We start from the raw sequence: 22,829 nt of genomic DNA, 5'->3' as shown, positions 1-22,829 counted from the left end.
GTTGCAGTCTCGATGGTTGACTGAGGTCTGATTATCTGAAGCAAGTATAATCTCCCTTTAACTTTCTTGTATGTCGACTCGATGTGCTCACATAGTGAAAGAGTTTGGTCCAATTTTACACCAAGATACTTGTAGGAGTTGGTGAAAGAGAGTGATTGATGCCGATAATCTATATCCAAGGTCTTATTTTTGATACGTTGAGTAGTGCCAAACAGCATGCATTCCGTTTTCCCTTTTTCATATTTATAACAAGATCGTTCATTTCGAGCCAGTCTGCAACACGATTAAAGTCATCAGTCAACAATTTTTCGATGCTATCTTTTGTTTTACCAGAAACATAAATGACAGTGTCATCAGCCTATGTCAGTATTTTACAGTTTGAAAGGACGCTGCCAATGTCATTGAAGGTAATTAAGAATAAAAGGGACCTAAAATCGATCCTTGCGGTACACCACCGGTTACTGACTCAGGTTCAAATGTTTCATTATTTAGTTTCACAGTTTGCTTCCGAATTATGTATGTTAAAAATGCCATCTCCATTGACATAAAAATCGTCGCATGGAAACACGAAAAACAAAAAAAAAAACAATAACAATAACAAGAAATAGCATGCAATCGCACGGAAATTCACTTATGTCGTCTGTTTCTTTGTGTCAGCCACACATTAGAAAGCTAGGAGAAAGAGATAGCATGGAGTTCAACGTTTCTTATGAATCTCTCATGTGTCTTTATTATTTCACGAGAAATTAAGTTTTAGACAAAAACGCATGAAATAAGTGTTTTTATTTATCCATGCTTTCTTGCGCGTTCTTAATACGCGAATATAAAAAAGGAAAAGGGAGCAAAAAAATATGGAATAACAAAGATGCTCAAACTGACCGCTATATGCGGATAACACTCCGTCTAATCAAGCGATTTTCACTAGGCGGGATATAAATACCCTCCGATGACACACTTTAGTATACTAAGCTTGCTAATCATAACATTATTTAACAGCTTATATATATTATAAAAGTATATTCGATCATTTTTATGCACTTTATATATGGCCATTTGGGGGCAATATTGTCAATGTTAGCGCCCCATACTTTCGACGCCAGGGATCTGGTTTGCGTATATCCGACATTCAATATGGTGGTGGAAGCTTCGAAATATCGTGGTACCAAAAAAAAATCTGTCTCTGGTGATATTATGAGGTGAGTAAATTACAAAGGATGTTTAATATACTGCTACGTACTGTTATTTTAAGCTATGTATATATTTAAAGAAACAATTATGCATGGTAAAAAACATTGGAGCCTGTATCTTTTTTGCTTAATGCTTTTTAGCCTAGCTATATAGCTATTGCTGACAACTCTCTGCTCCTTTCTCATTAAGAAACCTGATTGGAAAAGTGGCTGGTAGCTACTCTTACCACTAAGCAAATAAGGATTTTTTTCAAAAACATATTTAGCCATGCCAAATGAGTATCCTGAAATGCCAGTGTAAAATATTTCCTTTAATAAATTCAGTCAATAAAAGAAACTTAACGTTCTTATTGTTTTGTTGAACTCCAATTAACTTCATTTAAAGACTGAATTGTTGTGACGCAACTACGGATGCTGGTCCAACTTTAGGCGGGTTGGTGCGTTCGCAGTTGGGATATTCCATACAGGCTGGTCCAAACTTTGAGAAATGTATGTATATTGGTCAAGAGGGTGGGCGACTTTTTTAATTAAATTTGCGGTTGTCCTTCAAAACCGCCCTAACTTTCCTGAACTCGCCTGGAGCATTCCTGAAAGAAGTTGCACTTCTTGTAACATACCATGCATATGACAGTTGGAAGAAGGCGCTTGAAGAGAAAAGAGTTAATAAAGTTTATATATAGCTAAGTTATTTATCAAGTAAATCATAACAAAAACAGTTCTTTTAAAAACTTCGCTACAACATAGCAAGTTTATTATTTAATTTCTATAGTTTTTAGAATCATTTGTGGTGAATCTTTGGAGTGTTTTTGTGGTGAATCTGTATTTTTTCAGGCATTGTTTGGGTCCTATGCTGGGTTTTTTGGGTGAATACTGCACTTTATACATCGTATGCGGGTTATCGGCACCCTGGTAATTGGTCTGAAATTGGTACAGGCCTAACTATTGAGAACGAAATCTTGTAGTTTTAAAAACTGTGATATCTGATAGGACAAACCCAACTGTAAACAGGGCAATTAGCAAATAATTCTCACACTTTTTAAAACACTGTGTCATAAGATGGAACAGGACCAACAACTATTGGACACTTTTTAGAGACAGCCACAACATGGGTCAGTCTGAAGACTGCCAGACTAAAGTTAAACATTGTAAGATGGGTTAGACCTATAATAATTACCACACACTGTTTCAAATTTAAATTAAAATAAAGACAGGCCAGGCTCAACTGTGGACAAATGCATTGTTTATAGATGAGGACTAAAGCAGATGATAAAGGAAGAGACAAAATCATGAACTCTTAAAATATAACATATTACATATATAGCTAAAAACTAACGATCAATATAAATAACATGTCATAAATTTTTTGCTTTTCTCCAAAATTGAGCAAGGACAGACATAAATTGACAAATAAATTTGATAAATAGGGATTAGTAGCTCAGTCGGTAAGACGTTTAATGTCCAAGTGGTTGTGGGTTTGATCTACACATAAGGATGTTGTCTAGTTTACAAGAATTCTAAAAAAGGGGTCTGTAGCTCAAATGGGAGCTTTAAAGGGAACCCAAGGTATAAAATGATGTTGGACTTATATTATAGAGCTTAAAAAGTCTTTTTAAATTTTTTAAAAAGCTCTTTTCGTTCTCAAGATATTCACATGTAAAGAATTTCAGATTTAATTATGCTGCATGAATTATGATGTCATATTTCAGTAATTGCAAATTTGGCCTTTTCTTTCATCAGTAATTTTAGACCTGTTAAGAGGTGTGCATTCAAACTTTATCAATGCATAGATATTATAAAGGTTAATTGATCAACATAAATTTTTTTGCTAAAATGACACTCGCTTGCTCGTCCCAGGCCTCTTATTTTTTGCTGATGACTCAATAACTCAGGATCTGCAACTTGCTTTGGTTTTACTAACAAAATTCGATTGCAAACCGACATGCAGATCCCAAGTTATGAGATCGTCAGCAAAAAATTAAGAAACCTGGAATCAGCAAACAAAGAAAACGTGTATCGCTCTGGTGAGACTTACCACATTTCATGTTATAAAAAACTTTAATTGTGGCTGCCCCCACAGACCTTGGGTAGTACTGTAGTTCAACTTTTAATAATTCCATTGAAGATTATCTGGAAACATAAGCATAAATAACTTAAAAAAATAAATAGCTAGCTAGCTGTTATATATAACATTACGTTACGCTGAGCTGAATGTTATATCTTGATATCCAAATCATAATTATTTAGCTATAGTCATTATGCACACAGCAGTCTACTTAAAAACATCTCCATCATGCAACAAGAAAGTCTCTAAACTTTAAAAAATACGTTTACGATCTTGTCAGCTGTATTATGAAAAAAAATCATTGATCTGATCTTGCACCAAGAGTTGCCAAGTAATGTTGTTTTTGCTACCAACAACAAACTTGAAATGCATGAATCGATGTAATCTCAGCTAGCTATGTACAACAATACGCCATAAAAAGTTGCAGCATTTCAGTTTTTTTACTTTATTGCTGTTACTTTTTGTTAAGTACAAGGTCTTGGTGTATGCAAATACATTTTAGAGTCATGTGGCAAGTTGGTCCTGGCCTAATAAGATGGTCCAAACACAGCTCGTCTATAGGCTATAGATGGGCTGTGTTCTGACTTGGGTCAGAATAGGATCATTCCTGGACATATTGTTTTTCTTTATAATGGCCAATTTAAAATCAGTCTTGGTCATGAATGCACACGCCATGTGAACTTCGGGCGTGGTCTTTATCACACGCCTTGTTCTACTTCATACACACGCCAAGCAGAACTGAGCTATTTTAGAGTAATCCCTTACCCAGACTTTACCCAATACATAATTGTTCTTCCGTGTTAAAATGTATCTCTAAAATGTATTTCTATTAAATACCCACCTTCATTAAAATTGCTGACGTGAGATACATTTCAATTGTTTGCGTCTGTATTGCGTCGACAATATTTTTTTTGTTTTTTAGCTGGCAAAAAATTTCGTCATTAACCTTGTATTGCTCTCCTTAAGACGATGACAAATGGAAATGAAGTACAAGTCCTATTAACCTACCTTCCCGATGGTGTATTTCTTAAGTTAATAGTTCTGTCCCAACTAGCTCTCTATGTTTTAAGATAAACTGATTAGGAAGTAAGTTGTACACATGTTATTAACGAACTGAAGGTCAGGGCATCATTAAGTTAAATATCGCAAAAGTAGCCGGTGACATGCTTCGAAAATGCTTGTCACAGGCACAGTTCAATGCAAAGCAAAACTGTACAGAAGACTCAATTGTTAGAGTCTTCGCAGAACATCTTTTCTCACAAAACCGAGGGCAGGGCTGACTTATTCCCTGCTGTGTTGTGTGGGAGACAGAACTTCTGGACTTCTTTTTAATACGATATACATTTTTTCGATTATTATTACTAAACATATAAACTCTATGAAATTGAGATGTAAGTCATTCAACTAGGATATTTCAACCGATTCAACCCTGTGAATTAAGTACTAAAACTGAGCACTATCGAGCAGGTGTTCGACACTATAATTTTGACATTGTTCCCCTTAGAGTGGCAAAGTCGATATTCCAAGGTCTAAAATAACTTGATGCGGTTTCTTCGTTGTAACAGATTAAAATAGTGTGAAGTGATTTTCCTTTATCTGCAACAAGCGATGTATTTAAAACATCTTTTTTTGGCAAAGTATTTTTTTTCACATCCTTCAAAACAAGGTCGTTGTCCTTGAATCAATGTAGCTTGGCTTTTAGGTCAGCACTGAAGAATGTTGACATAAACTCACAGGACTTAACCCCGCCCCATTTACTGGCATTTTTGGAAAATTTTTTTAATAGTCAATATCATAAAGTTTAGTTGCTAGATTGTTTCTACAGCCGTTTGCTTAGATAATCACATAATAAGGACAGAATACACTTGCTAGCTTCGTAAATACCTAGTTATGTTTACCATCAAAGGGAACTCCCGCCTCAAAAGAACTTTGCAAGTATTGAAACTATATCTGGTGTGGATGATGAATTCAATAACTCCAATCATAATGGTGAACTTGCTCACATGATGTAAGTTATAATTTAATGCAGTTGGAAAATATGCTATACACAAGTTCAAGAGGAAAACATGCAATGTTTTTAGCCTTTAAAAATAATACAATTTTGTAATATTTCCAAAATAGGTTTCTAATGTTAAACATGATATAAATTATAACAAAGCAAAAATGACTCTGGTTGATAAGGAATGAGTACAATCTTTCTCCAAAAATACGACCAATTTTCCAACAATCATATTTAAATAAGAACCTCAGGAGCAATATTTTTGCTTTATTTGTTTGAACTTATGTGCACTATTTTGGCTCATAACTTTCTATACATTAATGGTCTTAACCTCTACTTGTTTCATGTACCAGTCAAGATTTTAGTTTGCATCATTTTGCATTCAATATAAATGAGATTAAAAATATATTACAGAAAATTGCCAACTATTAAAGTGAAGTATGTCAAGAAATGACTTGTCAACCAACGTGTGCAAGACATTTCAACATCAAAATTAAAAAAAGAAAGAACTTAGGGCTGACCTCCCACTTCAAAAAAAGTTCGTCTTATTCTGCTTATAATATGTTGAGAATTTGTAATTTAACATTTATTAAGTAAAAATCGAAATGATAAAGCTAATATAAAGCCACATTTTCTTGTGTTTACAGCATGCTTCCTTTTTGAAAGCTGCCAATTTGTGATAATTTTTTTTCGGATTAAACCCAGTTTTGAGGTCATCCCATGGAAAAAAAATGCCCCCTGAACAAGTTGCCGTAAAAGGATAACTAAGAGAAAAAGAAGAAGAGTAAATTATTGTAACTAAGATTAATTTTGTTAATAATTATAAAATGTGTTTTTTGATATGTCTTTTTTGAATAAGAATAATAGAAGTAGCCCTGGAAAGCATTCCTTTGCCACTCTTTCAGAAGGCAAGAAACCACGAGCTACATGTACTCATTTAACAGAGTTGGTACCCTTTCAAAGTCGAGTTTTGATCACTAGAATGTTTGATCAACGCTGACAAAAAGGGTTTGGCAATTCTAAATCTCTGTCCACTTGTCTTTGCATTAAGCCATGTGCTCTTCTTCTACATTGCCTCTAAGAATCATATTGTGGTACACTGCAGGGATTTAAGGGATTTTATTTTGTCCTACGCGCGTTGTTGTTTCTTCTTTCTTTCTTTCTTTTTTTTTGTAAGGGGACTCCAATTTAATTATTTGTTCTACGGGCTCGGCCGACCCTAATTTTCACAAAAAATAATAATAACAAGCAAAAAAGTTTTAAAGAAAAAAAACATGAAAAAAAAACAAACTTTTTCTCATCCCATCTCGTGAAAATATAATGAGCATAGAAGATATCAATGATGTTATTTTTTGTTTGTTAAATGACCATCTACAATTATACTAAACAAGGTGAATCAATAACATTCTTTAGGACCACCATTGGTAAGGCCAGTAGAAGTTGATTCTTTGTTCCTCGTAATTTGTTGTGATAAAACTAAAATGCGCGGTGCACTAAAATAGTTACGTGGTAAAAAAGAGGTTTAAATTTTTTTTATGTGATTTGTAACAAAAATTAGCTACTTTTGCTAAGACAAGTGAAAAACAAGACAGATTATTGTTGTAACACCCTTCATCGTTATGATTAATATATATGTTTAAAAATACGCTGGCTAAACCGAAATACAGCAAGAGTTTCGTCCATACCCTTTTGGAAAAATAATTAAAACAAGATAGAATAGGCTTGTCGTAACACCATCCTCCGTTATGAATTTTAAAGAAATGGTTTTAACGCTGCAAAAGACTTTAAATATTCTCAACAAAACAACCATAGTCCGAAAAAGAAATTGCACTTAAATTTAGATTTTCCTATAAAACTGTGCAAAAAACATTAAAAGAGCACTAAAATTGTTTGTTTTATTATTTTAAGTAGGAGAAGAATAACTTGCTGTATAAGTTTCGAAACAGTGCAAGTATAACTCTCTGTTTATATTTCAAAACAATACAAGTATATTTTGCACAACTTTTAAAACAGCACAAGAATAATTCTTGCTGTATAATTTTCAAAACAACACAAGAAAAATTCTTGCTGCATAACTTTTAAAAACAAGTTTTTGATCATGCAAGTATTTTGATCTTTTCACCTTGAGAACTAGTTACATATTTGTTAGTGAGACAAACTATTGTTATTCAAAATCACATGCAAAAAGATTATGCGAAAATACATAGAAAAAAATTGTTGTTGTAACACCCTCCGTTGTTATTTTTTATTATTTTTTTGTTCTTCTGACCATACATTCTTGGTAAAATTATTTTTATTTTGCCTACCGACCGTAAGTTACTATCGACTTCGCCCATAGAACAACTAATTAAATTGGAATCGCATAATCTATTTTGATTTATTTTTCGTGTTGCGATTCATCCTCATATCAAAGAACACTATAGGCCCTGGGGATCGAGGTTGCTTGAATTGTTATTATAGTAAGCCCAGGGCTGTGTTTTAGCTTGCACCTGTTCTTTCTATGTTAACATGGTCGTGATTATTAACGCTACCAATAGTCTATAGCTACAGAATGAAGTTTCCTACTAATCTTCTAAGTTAAAATTGCTTTCTGAGTCTAACTCTTCTAAAAACTCTTAGGGATCGCAGAGCGGCATTTAATGTGGGGGAGAGGGGGTAAAATTTTGTCTGCCAAGGTTTGCTCTGTCCGCCATGGTTTGCTCCCTAATAGCTTCTTTTTTACTTTTAAATATACTTCCTGGTGCAGCGACTCGTCTCTGTGGGCATTTCTTCAAGTCTCTACACAAGTCGGAAAGAGCCAATCTCATCGGGCATCGGAACAACGAAAAATGTCACGGTTCACTACTAAGCTATTGCTTCCACTTCCATTCCTTATCCTCATAACAGCTTTCACAGCTAGAGTCTGATTCACTGCCAGGTTTTGTAGACTTTTCACTGGCCGAAACTTCAAAACTAAGAAAAGTGAAGCAAAAAAACAAGTGTTTACTTATCTTCAGTATATACCTGTTACAAACTCATCCTCAGTACCTGTTACAAATGTTAAAAAACAAAACAACAACCGCTACTAAAAATCAACAATGTCATCTAAAAACGCAAATGTAAATGATTATATATAATAATTTTTCTGATTTAGAACTTTTAGCCACAATATATGTTCTTAAAATTGAGTACAATATTTGTTTAAGAGCCAATAAAATGTGTTTAATGGCTGGTTGTTCTTATTTTTAAAGAATTTTTAGCAAAAAATTGAAATATTTTAATCAATATATTGCTTCCATCCAGGTTCGTAAAGAAAGTTAATTACTTTAATTCCTGTGTTCTGATGTGTTGATTTCGATCATTCCCTGTTGATGACAGCTGTAGCTGTTTGTTTTTGACATAATATTACCACTTATCTGTTCAGTCATTTTTCCTGAACAACATAAACAAGTTACAGGTTTTGTAAAAAAAATTTTCTAAGTTAAGGGGTCTGATAGTGTATTTAAAATGCATAATATTCATGAAATATCCTTAAGCAATATATCTTTTAACATGGATGGATGTTATATATATAAAAGAATCTTTTGCAAGAATCTTGCAAAGAGAAAACTTAAAAAACCCTTCAAACATAATTTATTTTTTAATGTACTATTTATTCCCTTTCGCCTCTTGGCATAAACCACATGTTACGTTTTTCTTATTTGCCTGGTTGAGTTACTTATAGGTTACTTAATCTTCATATTATGTAAGTCTGGCAAATAATACCAGTTAACAGTTGTGGCCGAAACACCTTTCAATGTTCAGTCTGTAAGCACATTAACACACAAAAGAGGCTGACTGGAACATTTAAGATTTAAATGAAAATAAATAAATAAAAACTAATCAAATAGCTGATAAAGAACTGACATTAGTATTCTATTCTACTTTATTCTATTGCTTGATTTGACCACAGTTATGGCAGTTGTGAATGACAATTATGACCTTTTAATATATATTAAGAAAAACACAAAAACTGCTTACAGTTTTTGGTTCACCAGGTACGTAATAGTTTAGCTGCATGCCTCATAAATAAAAACTAAAAACAGAGGGTTATTTTTTAGATTATTAAATTTGTAAGTTTAGATTGACATGGACAGTAGTCAAGTTTTTATTACAAATGGTAAAAATTTAACACAAAAATCCTGGAAACTTCAGAAATCTTTTTATTTTTTTGTCATGAGGTCCTACAAATAAACAAGAACAAGATATAGTTAAATAAATTCTGAACTTTTGTGTTTTAGTTCATCTGGTAGTAGTGAAGAGCATGATTCGAGCATCAAAAGAAAATATAAAGAGGGAATGCATGACCAGGATGATCAACATTATGAGTCCAGACATTCAAAGAAAAAGAAGAAGGACAAGAAAAAACATAAACACAAAAAGAAGCACAAACACAACAAAGAAGACAAATCTGCAGAAAGTGACATGGTGTCCATGCTTATAGATATGGCTGATCTTGACCAGTTAGAGCATCGCAAGCGATTATTACAACAACAACTGGAAGAAACAGCAGGAAAGAAGGATGGTGATAAAAGCGAAAATGCTTATTCTGAAATAATGAAAGATTTAACAGCAAATGATGCAGAAGTTGCTCAATTAATTGAAGATTGTAAAAGAGAGGCATTACAACAAAGCAATAAAAGCAACAATGATAATAAAAAAGACAGTAAAAGTGAGATCGATACAGAATCATCTCACAAATCAGCTGAAAAGTATCACTCAAGTCGTAAGGATGCAAGAAGATCACGTGACAGAGATCATTCAAGTTCCAGACACAGTCGTAAAAGATCGCCAAGAGAAAGAAGCAGGTCAAAACAAAGAGATAGAGATTACGAAAGAAAACAAGATTCTGATAAATATCCTAGAAGAGATAGTCGTGACAGATCTCACCATGAAAGTGATAACTCTAGACGGGATAACGAGAATAAAACTAGAGAAAAAGAACGAAATGAACGGGACAAATCAACAACAGATAGACACATGAGAGATCCTGATAAATATGGGCGTGACAGATTTGATTCAGATAGACGCAATAGAAGTAGAGATACTGAGGAAAGCCGAAGATACAGGAGTAGTAATGACAGATACCAGCGTGATAGAGGTCATGATAACAGAAATAGTAGATATACTAATGATAGAGATCGGAGAAGGCGGAGTAGGTCAAAAGATAGGCATGCTGGCAAAGAAGAAAGTAAGAAGGCTGAGAGCTCTGATGAAGAGTAAGTTGAGGCATATATATAGAATATTTTTTGTAATAAACCTCGTATTAGTTGTAAGCTATTGTATATTTTCATCATTACATATTATATGCTTTTTTTTCTGTATACACATTTTTGTTGCATTTTGACCTATGCTAAAAATTTTCTATTTTAGCATCAACCTTGACGATTTGGCAGAAAAAATGGAAGTTGACGAAGATGAACTTATAGAGAAGCGTAGGCAGGAACGAAAGGCATTATTAGCAAAATTTCAAATAACTCCAGAACCTACTCCACCGCCTGAGCCACCTGTGGTTATACAAGCCAAAGATACATCTACAAAACCATCTGTGGAAGAGCAGGTGGAAAGCGTAAATGGGATTCAAAACCAAAAGCACAATATGGACAATACTAATGACGATAAAAGCAGTGATGAAGACATTGAGTCAAGCTCTTCTGACACGTCAAGTTCAACTGATGAATCCAGTGATTCAGATGACTCTTCTAAGAAACATAGTAAACGGGAATTGGTATTACAAAGAAAACTTGAAGAAGAGAAAGACAAACTACGTAAAAGAGAATTTGAAAAAACTATTCATCGCATGGAGAAAGACCAGGCCAAATTAAAGGATAAGCTCAAAAGTATTGAAAAATCGAGCGATTTAAGTGAGAAAGAAAAGCGAAAGGACAAGGAAAAATATGGAGAGAGGTTAAAGAAGGTGGAAAGACAAATACAGAAAGAAAAAACAAAAGAAGAGGAACGCGTAAAGAGAAGAGAGGCAGAAAAGTTAAGACAGAAAGAAAGAGACTTGCGTGAAAAATTACGTAAGAAGGGAAAACGTAGGGAAAAAGAAAAAAAGGAGTCTCAAAGAATAACTGACAGGGAGGAAAATATTAAAGAAAATGCTAGCGTCGTTGAAACTGCTTCAAGTAATACACCCCAAGAAAGTCATGTAAATGAAAAAAGCAGCGAAACGTCTATAAATTTTTCTGATAAAAAACGCACAAACAATGATGTAAATGAGAGTTCTGTTACTGCAAATAAGAGACCACGCAAGTCTAGTACAAACTTAGAAACTGAGGCAGAGACCATTGCAGAAGAAATTCAGCAAAAGAAAGAAAATGCGAGTTCAGGTGAAGATGAAAAAGAAATAAAGGATGGTTTGGACATGTTTGCAGAGGATGGACAACACAATATGTTTTCGGAAAAATTTGAGGTATAACATCTTTTTTTCTGTGCAACTACAATGTGTCAACTCTGACAGGAATTGTCTCGAAGTTGCAAAGTATTGTCCAAAATGTCAGCAGCCAGAAATACTAGTTATTTATTTCATATGTTTAAGTGGGGCCAATCAGAAATGAGTTAAATTTTTCAGTCTGTTTTATTATTTTTTAGAGTAATCCAGAGTCCCAATAAGTATGAAATTCCTGCCAAAAATAGCTGGAAAAAATAGAAAAATGTCAGGACTACCAGAAAAAAGTATGGAGTAGGCAGTTTTAAGTTTTGTTTCGAAATAATTTTTTAAACACAAAAACGTAAAGTAAAGTATTTTGGCAAGACTCATTTAAAATAAAATTGTAACAGCTAAGTGCAAAGATCATTTTTTTTGTCTCAATTATGTAAATTCACCATTTTGTGAAACCGTCTTTAGAGTCCCATGACCGGCAGTACAAACACACACACTACACAAGAAGGAAACAACCCAAACTTAACCGATAATTGGGATGATGCAGAAGGATATTACAGTAAGTTCTGTTTATTTTAAATTTCTTTATTCGTAGAAAACTGTTCTGTAATTTACAAAACTTATTTTTAAGATTAGTGCAGTCATTGCATTATACTTTTAAGTTTCAGACCAAATAACTTTACAAAGATATTAACTGAACTCTGTAGAATCTGTCTTCTGTTTGTAGAAACAAGGATTGGTGAGACTATGGACAAAAGATATAATGTGTATGGATACACAGGGCATGGTGTGTTTAGTAATGTGGTGCGAGCACGTGACACGATGAAAGACAACACAGATGTCGCTATCAAAATTATGAGAAACAATGAACTTATGTAAGTGAGAGATTTAAATATATCTGTAAAATTTCATTATAGATGTCTTTGTGAATTTTTCATAATGTTTTTAGGTCTGATATATATTAGTCTAAACTTATAAAATATTTGTGAAGATAATGCAAGCCTTATGTTAATGTTTAATGGCTATAAAAATAGCAATAATTCATTACTAACGTTCAGTTTAAAAGCAAGATTTAGACTTCAGTTTTTCATAATGATTTTCATACTACGATTTTAGTAAGCGATATACGCCATACGTCCTGTAAGGGTGGCAAACTTCATCAAACTATTTTGCCAAAGCATGGTCCCAGGTTATTTTTTAAATTTGACTTTCAATCTTACACATGCAACGTTCACATGTTAACTTATTAAACAGAACATGTTAAACCTCAAAAGATACAAAATAAAAATAAACTGAATTATAGTTGCAACAAAAATAAAAATAATAGTGAAATGTTGATTGGAGACGTTGTAATCACTTATGGTTCGGACTTGATGTATACTCCATGTAATCAAGTAAACAAAGTAGGAAAGAGAACTGAACAATGTATTTTCATTCAAATTCTTAACGTTTGTTAAACTTTTATTTTTCTGCGTTTTGTAGGGAGAAGCAAGGTCGGCAAGAAATGAAGATATTGCAGCGTTTAAACGAAGCTGATCCTGATGACAAGTACCATTGTTTGCGAATGTTTCGTCATTTTGATCATAAGCAGCATTTGTGTCTGGTGTTTGAATGTCTCAGGTGAAACAATTGTTGACTTTTTATATGAACTGTGTATTTCTGAGATATATATTATGGAGAGTATTTCTAAGCAAATGTTATTTTTGGTACGATGTTGTTCAAAACTCTAAACGTATTATTTTCGTCCCTTTCACCATCGCGATCACAATCATTTTCAGCTCAACGTCCATTTTGCATGCTAGCATGAGCTGGGTGGGGTATATTGATGACCTTCTTCTAATCTGATTTAGACTTGTTCTAAACTAAAATTCCTCTACATCAAGTCTGTCCTGCTAAGTCTTTTTTTCAGTATACTTTTGTTTCAGTATACTTTTGTCCCAGGCCCTATCAAGTCTCTACACTCAAAAAGACTGCTAGTCAACAAAGGAAGTAACTGTGAACTTTTTCCATCACTTGTTTTGCAAGTAACACTTCTTTTAACACCCCCTTCTCTACCAAAAATATCACCTCAGTAACAGAATTTCTTAACTCTCTCGAACGAGCCATTGTGGTATATCATTAAAGTATTTCCAGCATATTCCGTAGTCTAACCTCCCTGCAATACTACTGTGCTTCTTATGTACCCAATGTTTACATGTCTAAAAAAAATTAAGTCACTGCCAACCTCTTTCGAGCGAACTCTACAAGGTGGCTTTCCAACTACATAGTTAAACTTAGCTTCACTTCTACTTATAATGACTTTACACTTGGCTGCATTTATCTCAACCCTTTCTCTCTCAAATTCACTATGAGAACCAACTCATCTGCATACAGCTCCCATGGACACTCTGCGAACTCCATCATCGTTTCTAAGACAAAAACAAACAACTAAGTACTGATGTACACATACATTTACACTAACTTAATCTTTAATCCTGACACAATTTTTTTAACATTGCTATATACAGAGTCTATCATCTTAGCCACTCATCTACACATCAAATCGTTTTACAAATCTACAAACGCAAAATAGAGATTCTTTCTTAGACTTGCGATTTGCATCTGAAGTGCCACGCCCTGGAACAGAACTAAATTGCATCCTATCTATATCAGTTCTTTCTCTAAGTAATTTATCAATCATTCTTTTAATAACTTGCATTGCCTAAGCAACTTCAACCCTTTATAATTACCTCTTTATAAGGTATCACACTCGACTACAAGTTACTCGGAATAACACCATTCTTATATATAAAAAAGTCAAATCAGGTAGCTTCGACACTTGTTACTCCGGCAGCCCTGTCTGTCTTCATTTTTCTATTTGAATCTACTACCCATTCTGTCTTGATTTTCATGACTGGCCCCTTTACTGCATCAAATTTATCATCATCATCAAACAACTTACCCTCTAAATTATCGCAATCCAATTAGTGTTAAGCAACCTTTGATAATAACTCTTCCAAGCTAACTTTCTCTCCTCCAATGTGCTAGCCAAGACACCTTTATCGTAACGTATACACTTCTCACCTCCAACATCTTGATTAGTCTTCTTCATTTGCTTTGCTATCACGAACACTTCACTGCGTTAGTATTCCCTTCTCAACACATCTGCCAATCTATTTCTTTATCAGGTGTAAGAACACAACGCTTAGTTTCTCGGTAGATATTCTTCCTACGACCTGACTTCCACTCTTTACCCAAGTTTTCTCTTTTTCGCTTGTGAACCGTATTATTTCACCACCAGGTCTGCATATGTTTTGGTAGTTCTTTCTTCTAATTTTCTTCTAGAAGCTTTTGATAATACCCACAGGTATCATCAAAAGCTTCTAAAAGACAATTCTTTAAGTTGTCCAAGTACTTTCAACATCCTCACGATCCCATTCATTATTCTGAGCCAACTTTTGCGTTAAATTGTCTTGGTACAATCTCTTCTTAGCTTTTTCTATTGGGACCTGAAGTTCTCCTTGGCTTCTTGCACACTTTTTAAAACAAATTACAAACCAGCTGCCTATGGTGGGAAACACACTCTTCCCGACATAAAATTCACATTCTTCATTACCTCCTTGTCTGACTTTCTTATCTGGAAGTATTCTATCTGTGTCTCGCAACCACCCGATTCGTATGTTATCAACCTACTCTGTCTTTTACTGAATGTTGTGTTGCAAGTTACTATTTTTTTTGCTATTTCAAACTAAGACAAGCCCTCACCTTTTTTCTGATTCTATAATCCTACACATTACAGAAGATGTGCTCACCTCTCTGGTATAATCCATGCCTAAAGGAGTTTTACATTTCCACGTTTGGTTTTAGTATGAACTTGAGAGAAGTTTTAAAGAAATATGGAAGTAATGTTGGTCTTCATGTGAAAGCAGTTCGTTCATATGCGCAGCAGTTATTACTGGCTTTGCGGTTGTTGAAGAAATGTGATATCATCCATGCAGACATCAAACCAGACAATATATTAGTAAGTTATTGTACTTTTTCGAACCAGCGACCGATCTTTACATCAATAAAGCAAGTTAGTTAATGCTAGAAAAATCAGGGTACCTGAATTCAGAATATAGTAATGTTAGGAATTTTATCATAGTTAAAAGAGTTACATATTGTTTTCTTTTTGTATTTACCACGCACCTAAATATTTAGGTCAACGAATCCAAGATGCTGCTGAAGCTGTGTGATTTTGGATCAGCATCTCCTGTTGCAGATAACGAGATCACACCGTATCTTGTCAGTCGCTTTTACAGAGCTCCAGAAATCAGTAAGTTCAAAACCATGTCTAAAGCACTCATATACATCTCAACTGCTTGAAGCTCTTAAAATGAGAAGTGTTTGCGAGTCAATTTTTAGGCTTTAAAGTCGGTAATTGTTGTGGCACTGTTGCAGAGACTTACCAAATATATCTCCACAATTTTTTTTATACAAACTCACTTGTGTCACTTTGTTATACAACATGTGTGTGTTTACAATAATGTCGTAACAGTGTCTGCTGTACGACTGTTGTGAAAGATTTTCATTATTCGAAACTTTTAATCTTGTATTGTAAGATTTTAATTTGAAAGACCTTTGTCATTTTCATTTTTTTTATGTTTTACTTTAAAAAGGCGTGTATCAAATATAAAAGTTGCGTGAAACTACAATTCCTTTATTATCATATCATTTTACTTTTCAGTTATTGGTCAGAAGTACGATACAATGTTGGATTTGTGGTCTGTCGCTTGTACTTTGTTTGAGCTATACACAGGAAAGATTATGTTCTCTGGGAAGACAAACAATGAGATGCTCAAATTGATGATGGATGTCAAAGGAAGGATGCCGAACAGGTTCATTAGGAAGGCTATGTTCAGGGATAAACATTTTGATGAAAGTTTTAATTTCATGTATGTCGAATTGGATAAAATCACTCAAAAGGTTAGTATTTTTTTTAATGTTAATTTTAAACATCTCAAGGGACCAATTTTTTTGCAAAAACTAAATTTTGCGGATTTTGCAGTTTTTGTTCGATACACGAAATTAGGAACTCACGCAAAAAAAAATTTAAAATCGTTCGTACGCAAAATTAAATTTATATTCGCTGAATTCTAAAAATATAACACACTGCGAGCTTGAAGGTTGCATATCAAAAGATGTTTTTGATTTTTTTGTCGATAATGAAAACACATTACGGCGAAAACTAAAACTTTTACAGTTACCGTATCGGTTAAAATTTTGTCGGTCAAAATTTTTCGTCAGTTATAAAATTTCGCCCGTGAAAAGTGACGAAATTGTTCTGAAATTTCGTCACTTCTTTTACCGACGAAAAGTTTTAACCCCCTTTCAGAACAAATCATAATCAATAGTAATACAAGTGTTTTTTCTTCATTTTCAACACATTCTTTGCTTTCTTCGAGAGAAAACTTACTTATCTTTTTTGAAATTTTAGCTTTCTTATCCTTCCTCCTAATACCTCCTTTTTATGGCTTCAAATATGACTTTAAAAGTCTTCAAACACGAATAAAAACACGTAAAATAGAAAATTCAATTTTGGTAAAAAATTTCGTCGGTCAAAATTTTTAGTTGGTTATAAAATTTCGTCGGTAAAAACATTTCATCGGTTATAAAATTTCGTCGGTGACGAAATGTTTTTTTCGAATTTTGTCGCTTTTCACCGACGAAATTTTAACTGATAAGGTAAATAAAAAATTTTAGTTAACTGCAAAATTGAAACTTTTTTGCTTACAGACTGCTTAGGGTAGTAAGTGGTAGCTAAAATTAACCTTAGTAAATGATGTATTCTTGCGAAAAATAATGTTTAGAAAAACGAGTTGTCGTGAAATGTCAAGTGTAATCTCTCTTTGTACTTTTGTTGTTTTTTCGCTGAGCAAGCGTAATATTTCATTTGTAGAAAACATTTCTTGCGTTAATTTGCAATTTTTCGGATTTGTTAAAAATAAAACCCACAATCCTTTTATCATATTGCAAATAGTAGATTTTATTTAGTTACGGAGGGATACTTTTGTCGTTCTTTTGTCACATCAGACAAGAACTACCGCAAGTCAGGCGGTGGCGGGGGTGGGGAACGCTAAAAAACTATTTCCCATTTTACTGCAAAAAGAATTAGTATGACGTCACGTTTGTTGCTATGGTGACTCTGGGTTAACAGAAGGTCAAAAATAATTTTTTTTTGTTTTCAGCCCCATTTTAGCATTTTTACTATGCTTATCAAGTGTATCTGAAACGTTTACCATGTTTTTCGTATCCAAACGTGTTCCACCGTTTACCCCAATAGGGTTACGACAGGTTTTCACTGAAACAAAATTGTTAAAATCGATCGACATCAATCAATCCAAAAGTAGGGTCTGCTTCCTACTTTGTTTAAGTGAAAACCAGCCTGTATTAAAAAAGATTAATTTTAGATTGAATCAAAAATTCCTAAAGGAAGAAAAATGGATGAATCTCGGTGATTTTTCATCAGGATTCGATAGTTTTTTTTTGTGTGTTTAACTCGTTAATTTGTAATATAATTTTTTTTTCTGATTGGACTAATTTAAAAATATTTTCCCTTATATAGGCTAATTAATCGGTTTCCCACTGAACGGAACATTGGGTGCAAAATAAATAAGAAAATATAAGCGAATATAAGGATACAAAAAAACAGGCTGAAATCAGTTTTAAATAAAACAATGAGTTGTGCGAAGAATTTATTGTAACATGGAACAGTTTCGTTAAATTTGATTGTGTCCAATTTTACAGAGACAAATCAATTTATTGCTTATATTTTGCTAATTCTTTTTTTCTTTTTCTTTTATATCTTCATTTTACGCTGCTTTCTCCTCATCAATTCGGTATGTATTTTTCAATTCTTTTCAACTTGTAAACAATCAGGAAAAACTGACGTTAATCAACTACACAAACCCCACGAAAGATTTATTGTCCCTGCTGGTTGGAAAACATCGACTGAATGAAGAATCAAAACGCAAAGTTACGCAGCTTCGTGACCTTCTAGACAAAATGCTTATGTTGGATCCAGCGAAACGAATTAGCGTCAGTCAGTGTCTTACTCATTCGTTTATATCGCAAAAGATGGCGTAAGGTGATTAGCAACGGTCATTATGACGACACTACAAAAACAAAGGGATTTGAAAATTGCACGGACCATCTTTGGTGTATAAAACATATGTTGCATGAAACTGTTTTTTTTATTGTGAACAGAACCTACTAAGACAAGCAAAATATCTTGTGACGAGTACATGCATTTCTTGAACAATTTATTGTGGAGATATCTGTGAAAAGTTATTTCTTGTGGAGATAATATCGGAAAAGTATTTCTTGTGGAGATCTTTCATTTAAAGAGTTTTTTAATTGTTTTTTTTAGTAAGATCTTCTCCACATAGGAAGAGATTTTTCACAGATTTTCTGTTGTATCTACTGTTGCACGATGACGTCATTCTCGTGATACAATACAGAAAATTAGAGAAGGGTATTTGTAATGTCGTTATATTTTATGAAAGAAATGTTTTAAATTTTTATTTTATTTTTACTGTCTATAGTGCTTACATTTGGTGTGATGTATTAAGAGATGTTTCGTGCAGTTTTTACACAGATCTGATTTTCTGATGTCGTTATAGTTTGATGGTAAGAACAGGGTGTAACTTCAACATTTTTTTTTAATAAAAACAAAAATAAACACTCTATGTGTTCTTTATCATCCGCGCTATGTCAAATACAAGGTTAATACGTTCGGACATCGAAAAGGTGGTCCATGTAAGGTGAGTATTTAACCATGCTGAAACGTGAAGACACTTAGATCTATACAGGAAAATAGCCGATGTCTAAGCACATTATGTACAACTATACTACGTCCTCAGTACTTTGCGTACAACTATACTACGTCCTTAGTACCTTGCGTACAAATGTAAGACGGTCTCAGCACTTTGTATACAACTACACCATGTTCGCAGTACTTTGTACAACTATACCATGTTCATGATTCCTTGTGTTTAACTATACCATGCGTTCTTATTTTTTTAGCCACGATATGGTCGAGCATTTGGAATGTAACAAAATATACTCCAATTACTGACCAACTTACATTCAGCGTATGTGATTGGTTTAACAAACATTTGCCCTGATGGTTAGCTATTTCTTTAAGACAAGTGCTTTTTTCTTAAGAAAGTACTCTGGAAGAATAAGTACGAAGTTGTTACCAAAATGGCACTGCCTTTTGTTTATCTGAACTGAAGGATGTAAAAGAATATAAAGATGAAATAAAACAAATAATAAATAAATAAATAAATAAAACTATCTTGGGTGAATGAGTGACTGGATAAGTGAATGAAGGAAAAGTCTTTAAAGTGTTAATCAAAATTTCATCTCTGTTTCATTACTTCTAGAGTGAGGATTCTTAATGCAGTTCAAATCAGATGTTAATAAATGGTATATTTACTCGACATTGAGATATTACTCGACATTGAGATATTATTCGACACTTTTAGAACGAACCAATCGGCGTGCATCATTCCCCATTAATTTGAAAAAAGTTGGCGTCCACACTGAAAAACTGATTTGCAATAATGTCTGTACTTCTTTATAATTCACAAAAAACTAAACTAATTCATATGATTTTTTTTTAAGATTCCCATATGCAATATCAATATCAAGACTCGACGTGGTGTATTGGTTACTGCTTGATGTACCTGCCATCCCTTTACAAAGACTTCGTGTGTAGCTTCATCATTGGTTTTGAAGACTCTTATTCGTGTTTTAAGAATTCATACGTACATCTCATCGTAAAGACATCGCATTTACGTCGTTATTTGGGAAGAATTCGTATGTACATCTGATTGTAAAGACTTTGCCTTTGCGTCGTCACTTGTGAAGAATTCGTACGTACAATTGATTGTAACGACTTTGCATTTACGTGGTTGCTTGTGAAGAATTCGTATGTACATCTGATCGTAGCGACTTTGCATTTACGTTGTTGCTTGCGAAAAATTCGTACGTACAATTGATTGTAACGACTTTGCATTTACGTGGTTGCTTGTGAAGAATTCGTATGTACATCTGATCGTAAGGACTTTGCATTTGCGTCGTCACTTGTGAAGAATTCGTACGTACAATTGATTGTAACAACTTTGCAGTAACGTGGTTGCTTTTGAAGAATTCGTATGTACATCTGATCGTAACGACTTTGCATTTACGTTGTTGCTTGCGAAAAATTCGTACGTACATCATTGGTTTTGACGTCATACTACTCTAGACTTTATATTTACGTCGTTGCTCGTAAAACACTTCGACCGTGCATTGTTTGTGGAGACCTCGTGTATACCGCACTGAATGTGGAAAACTTGGTTTGTACAATCTTACTTGCTCTACTCTTGCTACTACTCTAAGATAGCTTTTTGAGTGTTTTTTTTTTTAAAATGGGGACGACACCGTAGCGACTTATTATGGCGCACACATAGTAGAAGTTTTTAGGGCGTTAGTGCGCCCATAGTGTGCACTCATAGTGCGTGCGATGCATTCCTAAGACGTCTGCCATACCGATTAGCATTAGAAGTTGTCAACCGTCATTACTTCACGTATGTATGAATGTGTACGTGAATGAAGATATAAAGATAAGTAATAAATCGTTAGCTAGTATAGTATATTATGAAGAAAGAGACTGTATAAATAAACAATGCAAAGATTAGAAAAGTTAGGTCATTCCAATGTTACTTATCCTGAATGATTGGATTGTAGCAAACACCGAGTACACCAAGATTTTCGCTTTAAGCTCGTGGGTTTTAGTACCTAGTCCCTATTTTTGATAATTTAGAAACATATTTGACTTTTCTTCCCAAATATTATATAAATGGAAATATAAAGAGGAAAACGCAGCGAAACAGTAGTTAGTCAAATTTAAAAAACCGGTATTGCTTGACCGGGAATGGTGAGAAAGCGGTAATGCTTTTAGTGACCGGGAATGGTGAGAGAGCGGTAATGGTTTGAGTTGGGTAATAAACATATTTTTTAGCTCTATCAAATTTTTTTGTTAAAGGGCCCACACAGGCGATATAGTTAAGTAGTATTAAAAGATATTTTTTGACAGCATAGTCTTTTTGCTGAGTCATGAATTCTTTAGCAGGGGGTCATTTACCTCTACCTCATTTACATCTAGAAACAGGCTTCCGTCGACGTCTTATCTTTTATGAGTTAATTTCTGGTGTGGCATTGACATGACGGCAATTAATTTGTTTGCATGCGTCATAATCTGACTTTTACGAATATTTTATTGCTATTAATAAATCTGTCATCAAAACCCGTTATCTTTCCAGATTGGATCGCATTGATTACGTTGTTAATCAGTTTATCATAGTTACAAGTCAATTAAAATTGTTTGAATTCTTCGAAGAAGCTTTCTAAGAATTTTGCTTGTTTTCATTTTCACAAATAAATAAACATAGCAATGCCACGGGACACAGTTTTTTGTCAGGAAGAAAAACATACAATTTGATACGTTATTATTGAAGTTTTACTTCAGGTTTTTAAACAACTTTGTGTTTATTCATCTTTAATCTCTGCGGTGGAGAGAAGATGTGGTTTTGTCTTGATAATACCAAATTAGATAAGAAAATGATGTGGAATTCAAAATATTTTCTTTCCGTGTTGTAGTATCTTGTGAGTAAATATCGTCATTCAGTTGGCTAAAAGTAATAGCCCTGGGTTTAATCTTTCATGTGAGAGCCCTGGGTTCAGTCTTGCATGTTAAAGACACAAGGTTTAATCCTTTAGCCCTCGGTTTAGACGTTTATGTTGACAGTTCAAGGTTGTCCGATGACAACCTTGGGTTCTACATCGTGGCAACCATGGGTTGTGTGATGAATTGTGGTTTAGAAAAAATTGATGGTTAACACACCCCACATGTAGTTTTGTAATCAAAACTTGCACATTGGCCTGCTGATGAAGTATACAGATTTTATGACCATATTTTATCGTAGCATGATTTGATTTTTTGTTTATTCTACCAGTTTTAACATTTTATTCCATTTCCACCCTCCCTTTTACGTTAAGTGTTTGATCTCCTTCGTTAGTAACTTCACAAGTTGTGTTTATTTGTAGTAAATTGTTATGTTTCCTCTTTGGTAGCGAAACTAAATATACTTGTAAAGAAATTTTTACTGTTGT

The 22,829-nt window shown here is 33.8% G+C and overlaps 1 protein-coding gene across 4 annotated transcripts; it reads left to right on the top strand.

Moving 5' to 3' along the window:
• Window positions 1-1,047: 1,047 nt before the first annotated feature.
• On the top strand, window positions 1,048-21,368 carry LOC130614544 (serine/threonine-protein kinase PRP4 homolog). 4 transcript variants are annotated; one of them, XR_008975904.1, is made up of 13 exons: window positions 1,048-1,196; window positions 9,508-10,485; window positions 10,640-11,681; window positions 12,117-12,210; window positions 12,379-12,526; window positions 13,134-13,271; window positions 15,498-15,651; window positions 15,831-15,945; window positions 16,357-16,595; window positions 19,241-19,298; window positions 19,695-19,762; window positions 20,057-20,099; window positions 20,298-21,368. XR_008975904.1 is itself a non-coding variant. In XM_057435969.1 (10 exons), the coding sequence occupies exons 1-10, from the start codon at window positions 1,072-1,074 to the stop codon at window positions 19,289-19,291; spliced, it is 3,084 nt and encodes a 1,027-aa protein (XP_057291952.1). In that variant the 5' UTR covers window positions 1,048-1,071; the 3' UTR covers window positions 19,292-19,353. The 4 variants fall into 4 exon arrangements, 2 of the variants coding, with proteins under 2 accessions (XP_057291952.1, XP_057291951.1); XR_008975903.1 differs by having other exon boundaries at window positions 19,695-19,797; XM_057435969.1 differs by lacking the exons at window positions 19,695-19,762; window positions 20,057-20,099; window positions 20,298-21,368 and having other exon boundaries at window positions 19,241-19,353.
• The last annotated feature ends 1,461 nt before the right edge of the window (window positions 21,369-22,829 follow it).

The sequence above is a fragment of the Hydractinia symbiolongicarpus genome, chromosome 11 (assembly GCF_029227915.1).
Source record: "Hydractinia symbiolongicarpus strain clone_291-10 chromosome 11, HSymV2.1, whole genome shotgun sequence".
Classification (NCBI taxonomy): Eukaryota; Metazoa; Cnidaria; class Hydrozoa; order Anthoathecata; family Hydractiniidae; genus Hydractinia; species Hydractinia symbiolongicarpus.
This window is presented reverse-complemented; position numbering and strand designations above follow the sequence as displayed.